This window comes from Saccopteryx leptura, chromosome 9 (assembly GCF_036850995.1).
Source record: "Saccopteryx leptura isolate mSacLep1 chromosome 9, mSacLep1_pri_phased_curated, whole genome shotgun sequence".
Lineage (NCBI taxonomy): Eukaryota > Metazoa > Chordata > Mammalia > Chiroptera > Emballonuridae > Saccopteryx > Saccopteryx leptura.
The window spans coordinates 26782669-26796153 of NC_089511.1; the positions used below are offsets into that span (position 1 = coordinate 26782669).

Below are 13485 nucleotides of genomic sequence, written 5' to 3' on the forward strand. Positions count from 1 at the left end.
AACCCACTGAGCTCCCCATAGGTTAGTATCATCAGAAGCAAATTACCACTTGGCCTCTTACCCCTTTCTTTTTATTTTGTGTCTTGCTACTGTGTAATTTGCATCTGGGTTTCATGGTTGGCATCGTATTATGATTTTTAAGTTCTTAGACAACTATATAAAAGTTAAGCACACAGCCACATGTAAATTTAACTAATAGAGGAATCTGTTATTTGAGTATCTGTTTGATTTAGTCTCTATGTAAAAGTTAAAAAAAATACCTTTATATCCTAAGGTTAGGTTTGCATAGCCAGAGTTGAATGTCTAAAGCAAATTTGTGATTTTCAAGTTATATAGTTTAACCTCAACTACCTTCTTCTATTACATTTTTGGGCATTCTGTCTATCTTAACATTACTTTTGATCAGAAGCACTGACCTATGGTCTTTAATTATCTCATACCAACAATAAAGGCATATAAAGTCCAAATGTAACCAGAAGGACATTTCCAGATGACTTACTAGGCAGGGCAGGAGAAAGCATTGCATACTTTGGGTTCAGTTGCTGGCTTGGTTCTTGCATTGCAGAATGAGGAATTGACTTGAGTATTTTGATCTCGTAAGCAAATGGCCTTTACACTTATGTAACCTAATAAGACAAAAGTTATGAAGTAAAAAGTATAGATAACCAATTTAATTTCATTTCCAGATTTAACTTCTGACTTAACAGGAGTCTGATATTTTATTCAAGATACAGTATCCATATATTGTGTGAGAACGCCTCCTTTTGATAAAACCTGCAACTCATTTGATCGCATTCCCCCCCCAAGATAATAGTTTTCATATCTTAATATTTTTAACATGTAGCTTCATTTTCAAGGCAGCTGTGGGTTCCAGAATCACACTGATACATACAACCTTTTGAAAGCAGGGCTGTTGTAAGGGAAACATCCTACCAACTTGCACTAACATTGCACACATCAAATGGAAAATGTTCTTCAAAGAAATACCATTGGTGATTTATGTGTGGAAACACTAAGATTCTGCCTTTCCATGAAGCATCTTCTACTTCCGTAATGGTCTGATGGATATACAACAAAAAGTGGAGCTCACTGAATATGTATGGATTCGTACCTGTTAGCTAGAACTGTTTTGTTTGTTTGTTTGTTTTTAAGCAGCATCCTAAGTCTTGCTTGCAATGTTCATTTCAGGACCTCTCATCAGAGGAATAAATTTGATGAATAACTATTTGTTAGTTATCTGTTAGTTCCCTAAATAGGAATTTTGCCTCCTCTTTGAATTGCTTGTATTTACATGGTGCCTTTCCTTAAAATGAATCTGAGAAGCAATAAAAAGTCACCCCTGCTATTATGATTAGGTTAGAGGAGGTTTGCCTTCAGGAGGCACATAACAAAACCATATTGGGAATCTCTCAAGTAAAAGAGTTTACTTCAGAGAACTTATTCATTTGAACTCTTCTTCTCATACGCCTCAGACACATTATGGCCTGTGGGTCACGTGAAGGGGTTGCTAAGTCAAGGCAAGAGGGAATCCCACAATGCACTTCTCCAGCATCCTCCCGTTGGCTGGGTTCATTCCCAAGAAACTGTGCTCTCTCTGGAATACCAGGAAGTCATTGCAAATGACCTCAAAGAACACTAGATGTGTGAAAAACTGCTCATGCTCCAAAACTAAGTAAAACAGTGTAAAGATATGTTTATAGAAGCAATTTTCAACTGGTGTGCCGGAAGAATTTTTAAAACATGCAATACCTGACTATTTTGTCAGGGGCACTGACCTCTTTTCCCTTAGATTGTCTAATTAAAAAAAAAGACAACAACTAACACAATAGCCATCTGGTGTGAATGAATTAAAATTATACCTATTTGTTTTTTGTCACATCAGCAAAAAATATATATTTTGGTGAGCCGCAGACTCTTAGTTATTTATGTGTGCCCTGAGATAGAAAAGGCTGCAAATTGCTGGTCTACAGCATGGTTTCTGTTCTGAAAAAATAACAAAAGGATACATAGGGCATGTGACTGAGAAGGTCAAACCCACGTGTTCTTAGGTTTGTGTAGTGAAAGGAATAGAATGATATAGACCAAAGTATTTAATGTTGGCTGTTGATGATTAAGGGATTATGGAAGATTACTTTTCTTCTTTATAACATATTGACTTTAAAAATGTTTATCAGTAAAAGCATATTACCTTTTAAATATTTAATTTTTTTTTAAAGTATTTTCTCATGTTAATTAGCACGAGCTCCTGAAGAAGAGGCATTACAGACATAAGAACGCCTTCGTTTTCTATAATTCTGCTGTCTCTGGTTCCCAGATGCCTCGTTTGCCAAGTGCAATGGGCAGAGTTAGGAAAGCCACTGTCACCAGGTGCTCTGAACATGAGGACATGAGTGCCCAGCCGCTTTACGGACTTTTATTCCTTTTCCCAAGTGTGACAAAAACTGATTAATAAACAAACGTGATGTTTTTGGATCTCAATAAAATGCCAGCCTTCCAGCTGATGAGAGGATAACTTGTTTTTCCCTCCTTACAAGGGCTATTTCTCAGAGCTAATCCATTTCCCTCTGGGAGGCTGTGACCTCAGCCGTGCGGGGGTGGAGTGGCACAATAGCCACATTTCGGAGCACGTCTACAGTCTGCCTTGCATTGTTCTCACTTCTAGAACTCCCAGTGGGGGGGTCTTTACCAACAGAAAAGTCATAGTCGGGAGAAACTAAAGTATAAGCTGAAAAATTAAAAATACATATACAAGAACATATGCAGATATTCTTATATTTATACATAGATTCTATATCTTTCCCTCCTGTAAGTTTCTGATGTATAACATTTGAGTCCTGGTTGTGGCTCACTTGCGTTTTGTAAGTATCAGTTCTTTTCTACAATACTACTTGCTTTTTACAGTGATGGTTCCCATAAGAGACAGTTCTTTTCTTGCTTATTCAACCCCTACAATTTAAAGAGCCCGGAGTGAAAGAACCTGTTTTAAGGAGAGACTTGGAAGATGGAATTTAGAAATCCCCTCACCTCCACCGCAGGACATGGAGCAGTCGGACTGCACTGTGCTCCAGGCATAGGTGGGTCTCTTCGTGGCCGGCTGAGTGCCGTTCATGACCTTGGGAAGCGCGTACTTCCAAGCGATGCCCGGATTTTTGCCCTGCATCAGAATCTGGACAGTGTAAGATACAAATCAGAGACCAAGATGCAGGTCAGACCCTGGAATTCCAGAAATCTCACTGAACATTTTAAAGATATTTGTATGACATTTTGACCTTAAACTTGGTTCACATCATGGTTCCCAAGTATGTTTTATGTTGATTTAATGTTTTCCCATGACACTTTAAAATGTGTACCGCCACACCATCAAAACTGTGATTAAGATAAATGCATAGGGAAACATGACTTGACATTTGCCACAAGCCACAAGCCCCAAGCCCTCAACTCTAGGTACAAAATAATTGCATTAATACACCAAAAGTTTTTTTTTTACATTATATTAAAGGAAAGGTTATATTATGAGGTCTTAACCAAATAGAATGTGTCTGTTAACTGTGTACCAAGATGAGCAACAGATAAGACAGAAATATGATAAGATTATATATATACACATGTGTGTGTAAATGGATCTAACCTTAAAAGGGCAAAGACTTAGGATAAATCTGATCTGTAAGATCTGACTACTAAAATAAAAATCATTTATAGGCACATTCTAGGGACCAGGCACCCTGCTGATTTTTTTTCCTGTGCATTATCTTAAAACATAGCTCTAATTAACCACTTTATAATGGAGGTGTCTACTTTTTCACTGAAACAAACAAACCTGAGAAGACCTTGTACAAATCACACGGGTGAGGAGTGAATGAGCTTAAAACAGAACTTAGGACAACAGAATGTGTCTAAATGCTGCAATGGGTCACCTTGTTTTTGGTGGGCGAACATTATTTGCCACCCTTCCCAATTCTCTCTTAACTACCCGTCTCCTCTCTTCTTTCAAGCTCCAAGCATGAATATAAATAGCTGCTTGTCTCTGCCCCATGAGTCTTGTGGAAAATTCTTTACCACCAGCACTGGGTATTTATGCCTATGAAGCAAAGCAGATTTCCAGTTAAAAATAGAAACCTTTGGCTCTATCTCTGTCTGGTGGGATCCCACCTCAATTAAAGTTGGGTGAGTGGCAACTGTTCAAGGACCTCCATTAGACCAGACCACTCTTTAGGATGCTACAATATGGTTTATACTTTGTGATTAGCTTAAACGTATCCAGAATTATAATGGCTTACTTGAAAGATTCCATGGTGTGAACATCATCTGTTGCACAACAAAACAATTTTTTAGGTGAGAGGAGGGGAGATAGTGAGACTCTAGTGTGTGACCCAGCCAGGATCCACCCAACAACTCCCATCTGGGGTGATGGTCAAACCAACTGAGCTATTTTTAGCACCTGAGGCCGATGCTCGAACCAATCGAGCCACCGGCTGCAGGAGGGGAAGAGGCAGAGAAGGAGGAGAGGGAGGGAAAGAGAAGCAGATGGTCACTTCTCCTGTGTGCCTTGACCAGGAATCAAACCAGGGATGTCAATACACTGGACTGACACTCTATCCACTGAGCCAGCCGGCCAGGGTCCAAAATACATTTTGATGCTTCCCAGAAACAACCAAAACGTTAATGATGGGTCTTTGTTCCCCTCACCCCCATCCAAAACAAAAAACACAAAAATAACAAACAGGGAGCGCTATTAATATAGACAAATACCAAATTCTCACTAGTCCCCAATGAAAACCTTCTTAGAGCTAAGGTTCTAGGAGCTTTTTAATTTTGAGAGCTTTTCAGTCTTTGTTTTTCTTATTTTTACAGCTAACTCATGCAACTGTTCTTAGAAGCATGTGTTCAGTTGTGTTATAGCATTTCAAACATTTTGAATAAACAGTATGCTTTCTTTATTTGAGATTTTTGCAGTGTTTCTGTAAATGTCTTTGTGTGCTATTAATGAAATAGACACTCCAGTGGTTCCCCCACACACACACAATTCAACTAGAATTTTGAGTTTTTTGTTTTACACTCAGTAGATAATCTTGATGCTCACTGATTTCTCAACTCAATTTCTCCTTCAACTAAAAAGTAGTATCTCCGATGCCACATTTTGGGTCGCCGTTTTCTTTCTGCACCAGGAACGCAGAGCTCTCGCAGGGGAGAAGATAGTGCAGGGCATCACATGCACAAGTGAACTGCCTAAGGGTGAGAGTGAGCTCAGGCTCATGGGGCAGGATGATATTACAATCCAGTGCAGGAGCATGACGCATGCGTGTGTGGAAGGCATATTCAGCTGTAAGTGGGATAAAGAAATCTACACACTTATCTCCTCTTCCTAGGACCACCCATTTCCCCCATTCACACTAGATCCTGACTTCTGCTGCCAAAGGGGAAAGTGATCCCTAGTGGAAATGCAAAGAAAATTAAACTTTCATTCTTGCTCCAGGGATTTTCAAGGACTTCTATTCTGGTGATTTAACCCATTTTCAAAGGGCATTTAACATATACTCTACTTTCATCTTTCAGACAGCTTGTAGGACTTAAGCCATACATGGCATGTGGTTTTACTGTGAAACATTTTAAAATGTTGCCGTGAACAGCAGAATGCATTTAAAGAAAATTAGACTGTGAAGATCAAAGTGTCATCACTATTGAACAAACAAAACCAACGGGGATGTCAGGTTTCTCCAAGTCTCCAGGAAAGCCAACCATAAAAAAATTATCAAAATTATCCTGCTACTAACACGACAACTGAGACAATCTCCCCATCAAACCTGCCTCTGCATCTGCACACACACGCCTCCTCACCTGTGACCCGGCGTGCCCTGTCCTGACTCTGCTGGGAGTCCAGGTTATCCCCACGCTCCGGTTTCCACCTCCCTCGCCTGTGGCAGGACATCGCTACTACAGCTGACCTCTCTTTCTCGAGCCTTACCTAAACTTCCCTATCAGTTGGATCATTCCCATGATGCATGCAAATATGATATTATAGCTCTTAAGAAAAAACTTACCCCCATATATCCCTCCAGCTCTTGTCTCGTCTTTCTTTTTAGAGCAAAAATTCCTCCAAGAGGTGCCTTTAGTCTCTCTGCCCATGTGTGTCCTCATTAGCCCATGACTCCTTTCTGTCACGCGTCCCTCCCACCTCGTCACCAAAACTGCTCTTTCACGAACCCCTTGTGATGTTCAGCAGCTGACGGACCTCATCTTACTCAACCAGTCACCAGCATTGGACATGGTCCATCACTTCCTCTTTTCTTTGCCACCAGAGACCCATTTCCTCAGTTCCTCTCCCGACTCACTGACCTTCCTTTCTAGTCTCCTTTGCTGAGTCATCCTCATCTCCTGACTATTCAATACCAAAGTGTCCTCCAACCTCTGGACCATTTCTCTTATTTATCTAAACTCTCTCTACTAGGCGACTGCATCTAGTCCTGTGATTTTAAATGCAACCAACATTGGTGACCACAACCAAATCCCCTAATTCTACATCACTTTCCAATAGCACGTTCCACAATGATGACAATACACTATAATCCTGCCTTGTTCCATAGGGTAGGCACAAGCCACATGTGGCTACTGAGCACTAGTATACTAGCGTGATAGAACACTAGTGACCTTAACCATGTATGGATAGTGCTTGCCATATAGGACAACACCCCTGTCAATGAACCCTGCTTTCTGACTTCCATATTCATATGTTCACTGCCTACTTGGCATCCATACTTGAATGTTTAAAAGGAGTATCAACATCCCGCACTAAATTCTCAATACTTCTCCCTTTTCTTCCCAATCTCATAAAATGGCAACTCAATTCTTCTAATTGTTCAGACCAAAATTAAAAGTTGGAGGCACCTTGATCTATTTTTTCCTCACACGCCATAGCTAATCAGTCAGGAAACAGTGTTACCTTCACGTTCAACGTATCTCCGATCCGGCCAGGTCTCCCTTCGTCTATCGTCACTGCTGCTGCCCTAAGCCACCACCACCCCTTCTTATGTCCCCGGTCATGGCCCTCTCTCGATGAGGGGAGGCATAACCTCCAGCAGAGGAAGTGAGGCAGGGCCACACAAAAGTAATACAGTCCCTCAAGAGGTTACAGAGTACCATGAACCCGCAAAGAGAAACCAAACGCTGCTGTGAAATGGGGTGTGTGTGTGTGTCACATGACGGAAGGAGCCATACCACTGTCATTTAATTAATGCAGCATTTTGGTGGATGATTTCATCAAAAAAGCCACAGAAACAACAGAACAGAACTTAGGTTTTGGTTGAGGATTTGTATTCCTCTCAAAGGACAAACTTCTATACAGAGTTTCCCATCTGCCCTCCTTCATCGCTTAAACAAAAGTATGTCAAGATCCCTTGAAAAGTAAAATTATTGAGCAAAAACTAAAAAGAGTAGCAAACAGACCAACAGCAAGAAGGCAATGAATCCATTTCGTATATTATCAAGGTAATGAGAAGTTTACTTACGCAGCCAAAGCAGGAGAGGAATAATTTACACAATTTACTGCTATTGTTCGTGGGATTATGCAACTTTAAATGACTAACCATGAAACATATAGAGCTGGATATCATCGTATTACTGTTATAGTTTTATAGCCAATAGCATAAAGGATATATTCTTCATACTTTGTTGAACATCTTAATGCATTCAATGAATGCATAAGCGAATAAAAGACTCATTTAAAAGAAGAAAATCAAATGAGTCAAGGCCTGACCGTAACATCTGTGCAGCTGTAAGTTCACATATAGAGTTGTATGCGTGCTCACTCACATACACTGAAAAACAATATTTGTATAAACTAGCAGAAAGCTGACGTAAGAATTTATTTTAGTAACCCCTCCTAAAAACCTCTGAAAGATAGTAATTATTTAAACAAATACAAACCAAGACGAAATATATATATAATAGAAGACGAGCATTGCCAATTGTCATATTATTTGCTTTTCGAAGATGAGTAAGATCTATCTCTGTTCTTTTCTTTACCTTGTATTGAGCACAATACACAGGAATAGTCTTCTCTCTTAGTTTTTTCTGTTTTTACTATTTCCTTTGGAAACAGACTATCTATGTGATGAATAAAATAGAATTTCAAAAAACTGTACTTGCCTGACCAGGCAGTGGCACAGTGAATAGAATGTCAGACTGGGATGCGGAGGACCCAGGTTCAAAACTCTGAGGTTGCCTGCTTGAATGCGGGCTCATATGGTTTGAGCAAGGCTCACCCGCTTGAGCAAGGGGTCACTCAGTCTGTTATAGCCCCCTAGTCAAGGCACATATGAGAAAGCAATCAATGAACAACTAAGGTGCCGCAACAAAGAATTGATGCTTCTCATCTCTCTCCCTTCCTGTCTGTCCCTATCTGTCCCTCTCTCTGTCTCTCTCTGCCTCTGTCACTCACACACACACACACACACACACACACACACACACACACAAAGAAAGGACTTAAAAAAAAGAAAGAAAACCCAATCCTATTCAGGAATGGCTTCATGATTTCTGGGGCTCAGGGCAAAAATTAAAATGAAAAGCTGCTTATTTAAAACAAGTAAGAATTTCAAGTTGGTGACAGCACAGCATTAGAGTAAACACAGGGCCCTCCTGAGCACGAGGTCCTGTGCGACTGCAGCCTGGTATTCTAAATATGGTATTGCCTGCTCTTCCTAGATGAAGACCACAGCCCCCAGTGTGGTGGGCTTGTTTATACCTTCATACCTCAGAATAACTATGGCCATCATCTTGACCCCAGTCGGTCCCCACCAGAATCTGGGAAGGAGCAGGACCACGGGCGACGTGTGATAACCGCATAGCTGAGATTCTAACTGTGAATGCTGAAGAACACGTCTGGGACAATACATAATTTGAAAATAATTCCCATCACTCACATCTATTTTAGAACATGCTCAGTGACTTTGCCAGGAGCAGTCCATAACTTCTCAGAGCACGAGTGGAGGACATAAACGCCCCGCAGGTCACGGGAATGCCACACTGGCCCCTTCCCACCTCCGACAGGCCCAACATCACAACGGCGTGGCTCCTGAACCACCCCACACTGCGTGTCAGATGATACAGCTGTGCTGCTCAATGTACACATTTGGAAAGACCGCCAGCGATTCAGTCTACTTAACTGGTCGTAGACCAGAGAATTTTCCAGCCAACTGGCACTGGGTCTCTAATTTACAGTTGGCAAGCAACCTCCCTAAATGCTTCCAGGTCCTCGGTAGAACTGTTTAATGTCTACCTTTAACACAGGAACCACCTGACTTCAGACACAACACTCAGCAGCTTTGACCACAGGGTGCAGAGCTATAAAATTTACAGCTTCTTAAGTTGGAACACCACTGACGGGGGCTGGATTCTACAACCGCCCTCTGGAGGCGGGGGGGGGGGGGGGGGGCAGCTCCTGCTCAAGGGACACAGCGTTCAAACAAAGGACGTACCAGTCATTTTGGGGAAACGGGCTTCTTTCTTTTGCTCTCATGTTTAATTTCTAGTGTTAAAACTATAAACGACCAACCAGCTTTGTATTTGGTTCATTATTTAGGCCCTTGGGTGGGGGGAAATATATAAATATATATGTCATATATATTATATATCATATATATATATATATCCTATTTCTTCTCTAGAAATCAAAGAGTATGGAGAGGCTGGAAAGACTGGCTTTTCATTTAATGTGTGCTAGAAAGCATGTTTCTTATCTTTCGTAATGCATTTTAATGCTTACAAAATACTAATAGTCATACTTACCGCATGCCCGGCACCATACTGCACATGTAGTATCTCATTTGAAGTTGATAACATTATGAGGAAGGTAAAGTGCTACTAATGTTCTGATACTGTAGATGAATGAACCAGTAAACCAATGCACAGGATCAGGGAGCTGGTAAACAGAAGCACCAGACTAGAGTCTCTAACGTGGCCTGACTCCAAAACTCGGCCTCTTAATTCTCACGACACTGCCTCCCCAGCTATGAAACACGACATCTGCGATCCTAACTTAAAATTCTGAAAATGGTCTCAACTGTCGAAAAGGTTTTGTCACTAGGATTCAAGAGCATGCTACGTATGCTGTGTGCCTTGTGCTACAGGGTTCGAACCCTGAACATTTCATTCCTTGAACAAGCAAACATCTGATTTAAGCATCCCTGACTTTTCATCTCCTAAATCCATTTTCGCCTGGGTTTGTTTAGATGTGTTATTTAACCACTGCTTTAACAACTGACACGCGATGCACTTTCTAGATTGGCCCTTCCCGATAAGTCACGAACTGCGCCACGTGTCCTGTGCGCACTCACGCTCCTCCGGGAGAGAGACGTCGGTGATGTGGGTTCACCTTTGTGTACGTTCCTGGGATTGTTGGAAGCCCTGGTGATGTGAAAAGCCAGGCTGTTGTCGTTGCCTTCTCGTTTGCGTCAAAGCTTGAAGACAGAGCGGATACCCTCCCTGCTAGTACGTGTGAGTGAGCCGGACCTGACGAGAGACAGCCACGCAGAGATGCGCACGGGGACTGGCAGGGGCGTCTGCTAGGCAGCTTCAAAGGTGCGGCTGACACACTGAACCCCGGCTCCGGCTCTGATTCAACTCATCGACATTCCTCAGAGTTCAGTGAGGAGGAATAGTGTCCTCCCACCCGTCACAGAAGTATTTGCCGTGAATTCACCGCGGCCGACGTTTCTAATAGAAGATGGCACTCTCCAGACAAACCATGTGGCATCGCCAAAGCACCTCGGAATTGTCCCCTGGAGTCCGAGAGTTTCTGTTTTTAATCATCTGTTCTGAATTAATTCTCCATTATGTCTCTGCCTCTTCTGTGTTCTGCGTCTTCACTCAGCTCATGCTACTTGGCTAATCTTCCCCTTACACTGAGTTTATCTGGAAGCTCGTCTTCACTCCCTGCAGCTCCTCTCCCTGGGGGGAGTTCAGACAGCAGGGTCACGGGGAAGGAGCTAAATGAGAAGGTAATGCTCTGTCCCTGGCGCTCACACACTGTCATCTCACTGATCTATGTGCCCGTCCACCTGGTCTTCTGCCCCTCTATCATCTCCGTTTGCCAAAGAGCGGAAGAAGTTGTTTATTATAGTAATTTTCTTTAGATGTCTCTTTCTGCCTTGAAAGTGGCCGTGGTTAACCTATTTCTCACTTACTGTCATTACAAAGGCCGCTGTCCCGTTCAGCATCAGGAGTCTCCCTTGGTACCCTAGTAATTGGGGAGGGGGTTTCGAAGAGTGAAACACCCCTTTTGCCCCTTTACAGAGAGGGGAAAGAAAACCTTCACATACAGGAGTGCTTTTTAAGACTTAAAAAAAAAAAAAAAAAAAAGGAATCCTGTAAAAGCACAGGTGATCATATTTCAGTCTTAGAATAGCAACCTGTGTACCTGTGTTATCATGTCATTCTGAATCACCGTTAATCAGACAGAGATGAAGTTACTTTATAATGAAACACTCATGATGAATTTCCTCACCCACCCTCCAACTGCATAACAGTTTGATAGAGAATGTGACTCATTCATTGTTTAGTGTGTGTGTGTTGGGGGGGGGGAGAAAGAGACAGAAGCAGACAGATGGAGAATGAGGGAGAGAGAGAGGAAGTGGAAGGAGAGAAAGAATGTGGGGGGAGAAGAAATGGAACAGAGAGGGGAGAGGTGAGGATGTAGGGGGCAGAGAGAGGGCATCGGCTAGCAAAACAGCTCATCTTAGACACTTTTGAAGAATGTATCATCTCTAAGTAGACACCTTGGCTAATTATGAAAAAAAAAATGTTTGTGCTCTTAATTATTGTTGTCAAGGCCCCCTAAAGTTACATATTAAACAGGCATTTTGCATGGTGCCTAACCAAGGAAGAGTCAGTGGCCTGACATGACTACAGCAATCTCAAAATGGAAAAAAAAAAAAAAAATCAAGTTTCTAGCCACACTCCAAAGGCCAGTGAACATACATCAACTTCAGATTAAATGATTATTTTCCAACAAGGCATGTGTAAATTTCAACTCTGATCTTCAGTTTTCACATTTCTGTCACTTCAAAATTTCATTCCTTACACTGCACACACACGCACACATACAATGTGGGGTGTGGAAGTAACATAGACGTGGTTTTCCTTGATCTTCCCAAACCCAATACAATAAATAGTGCAGTGGACTCTATATAATATCCTAAAGACTACTGAAATATAAACTAACTCTTAAATCTTTCAAATGACTGACAAGTGCACTAGTTCAATGAGAAAGTCCTCAGACTTTATTTCAGGATTATCTTGTGCGGAATGAGTTGGCTAAAAGACATATGTGGAAATTATCTAGTTTATAATAAATAACTGTATCCGCAGTGACCTCAGAAAGTGTATGATAGCCAAATCAATACTGACTTCTTTTGGTGCTGGGGAGGGGGGTGTGTGTGCATGTGGATGAGGTGTTTCTCCCCAGGCAATGCAGAAATGTAATACAGCGTCATAAAAAAATTAGCTCCTTTTCTCCAACTCACTTACATATATATGTGTATTTCAAAATAAGAAGTTGATTGGTGGACTTAAATAATGCCTAAACATTGTAAGATCTGACAATCATATAAATCTTCGGTTACCCCTCTGAATTTCCCTTGGTGACCGAGGAAACCGACGGGGCCAGCTCTGTTTAAATGATCACACAGCCCTTGCACGTGTTGAAACATGCAGAGCCAAGCTTCCCAGGCGAATGGACGCTTATAAGGAAGGCTGTATGTTAAAACTGGGTGGGCATACGACTCAGTGATAAAACCAAAGGTCTGTTTTCCATTTAAACTGAGCTTCCCTATGAAGACGTTCTATAAAGCTTTGACATATAAACACAACCAGAAGCACAAGACCCTTTTATTTGGTGTCAGGCCATGCATTTTTTTTTCCCCCTTGGAGTTAACTGACAGCAGTCAATCACCCCCCCCCCCCCCCCCCAGGATGGCAGCACAAACTGCCTTGCACTAGAAAACGATCGGACATAAGCAAAAAGGATCTGGGAAACCCACCACCTGGGAAGGCAGATGGAGGGGGCGGCTACTGCGAACTGGTCAGTGACTTCTTACGCGTAAATGATTCACGTGGGGAAAGGCAAGCATTTTAGCAACCATGTTAATTCTTCAAATGCGATTCGGGAAGATCATATTTCAATACTTTAAATGCTAGTCACTGCACCCAACTATAAACTCTACGCAGTTCTAAGACTAATCCTAAAATATGACGAAATTCTGTGGTTTTGTAACTGTGTACTTTAGAGGTCTGGGCTTTTCGGAGGACTCCAGATCACAACTACGGCTCGAGACAGAAGGAAAGAAATGGGGTGAGAAGAGGTGGACCTCTGGGCCTGTCCCTCCTGACTCTGATCAGAGACACTCTCCTGTCATTCAATTTGTATGGATCACCTTTACATATGATTTTTCAATTTGGAAAGAAGATTCTACTTTTTAAATGCATCAGTGA

General features: G+C 41.8%; 1 protein-coding gene across 1 annotated transcript in view; it reads right to left on the reverse strand.

Annotated features, from left to right (window-relative positions):
• Window positions 1-13485, reverse strand: part of ADAMTS18 (ADAM metallopeptidase with thrombospondin type 1 motif 18) — a 153165-nt gene that overhangs the window by 14709 nt on the left and 124971 nt on the right. Inside the window, exons 15-16 of the mRNA XM_066348464.1 lie at window positions 3025-3166; window positions 500-626 (exon numbers count right to left, since the gene is read on the reverse strand). Of these exons, the coding sequence (XP_066204561.1) occupies window positions 500-626; window positions 3025-3166 (269 nt within the window). The remainder of the gene's footprint in view (window positions 1-499; window positions 627-3024; window positions 3167-13485) is intronic.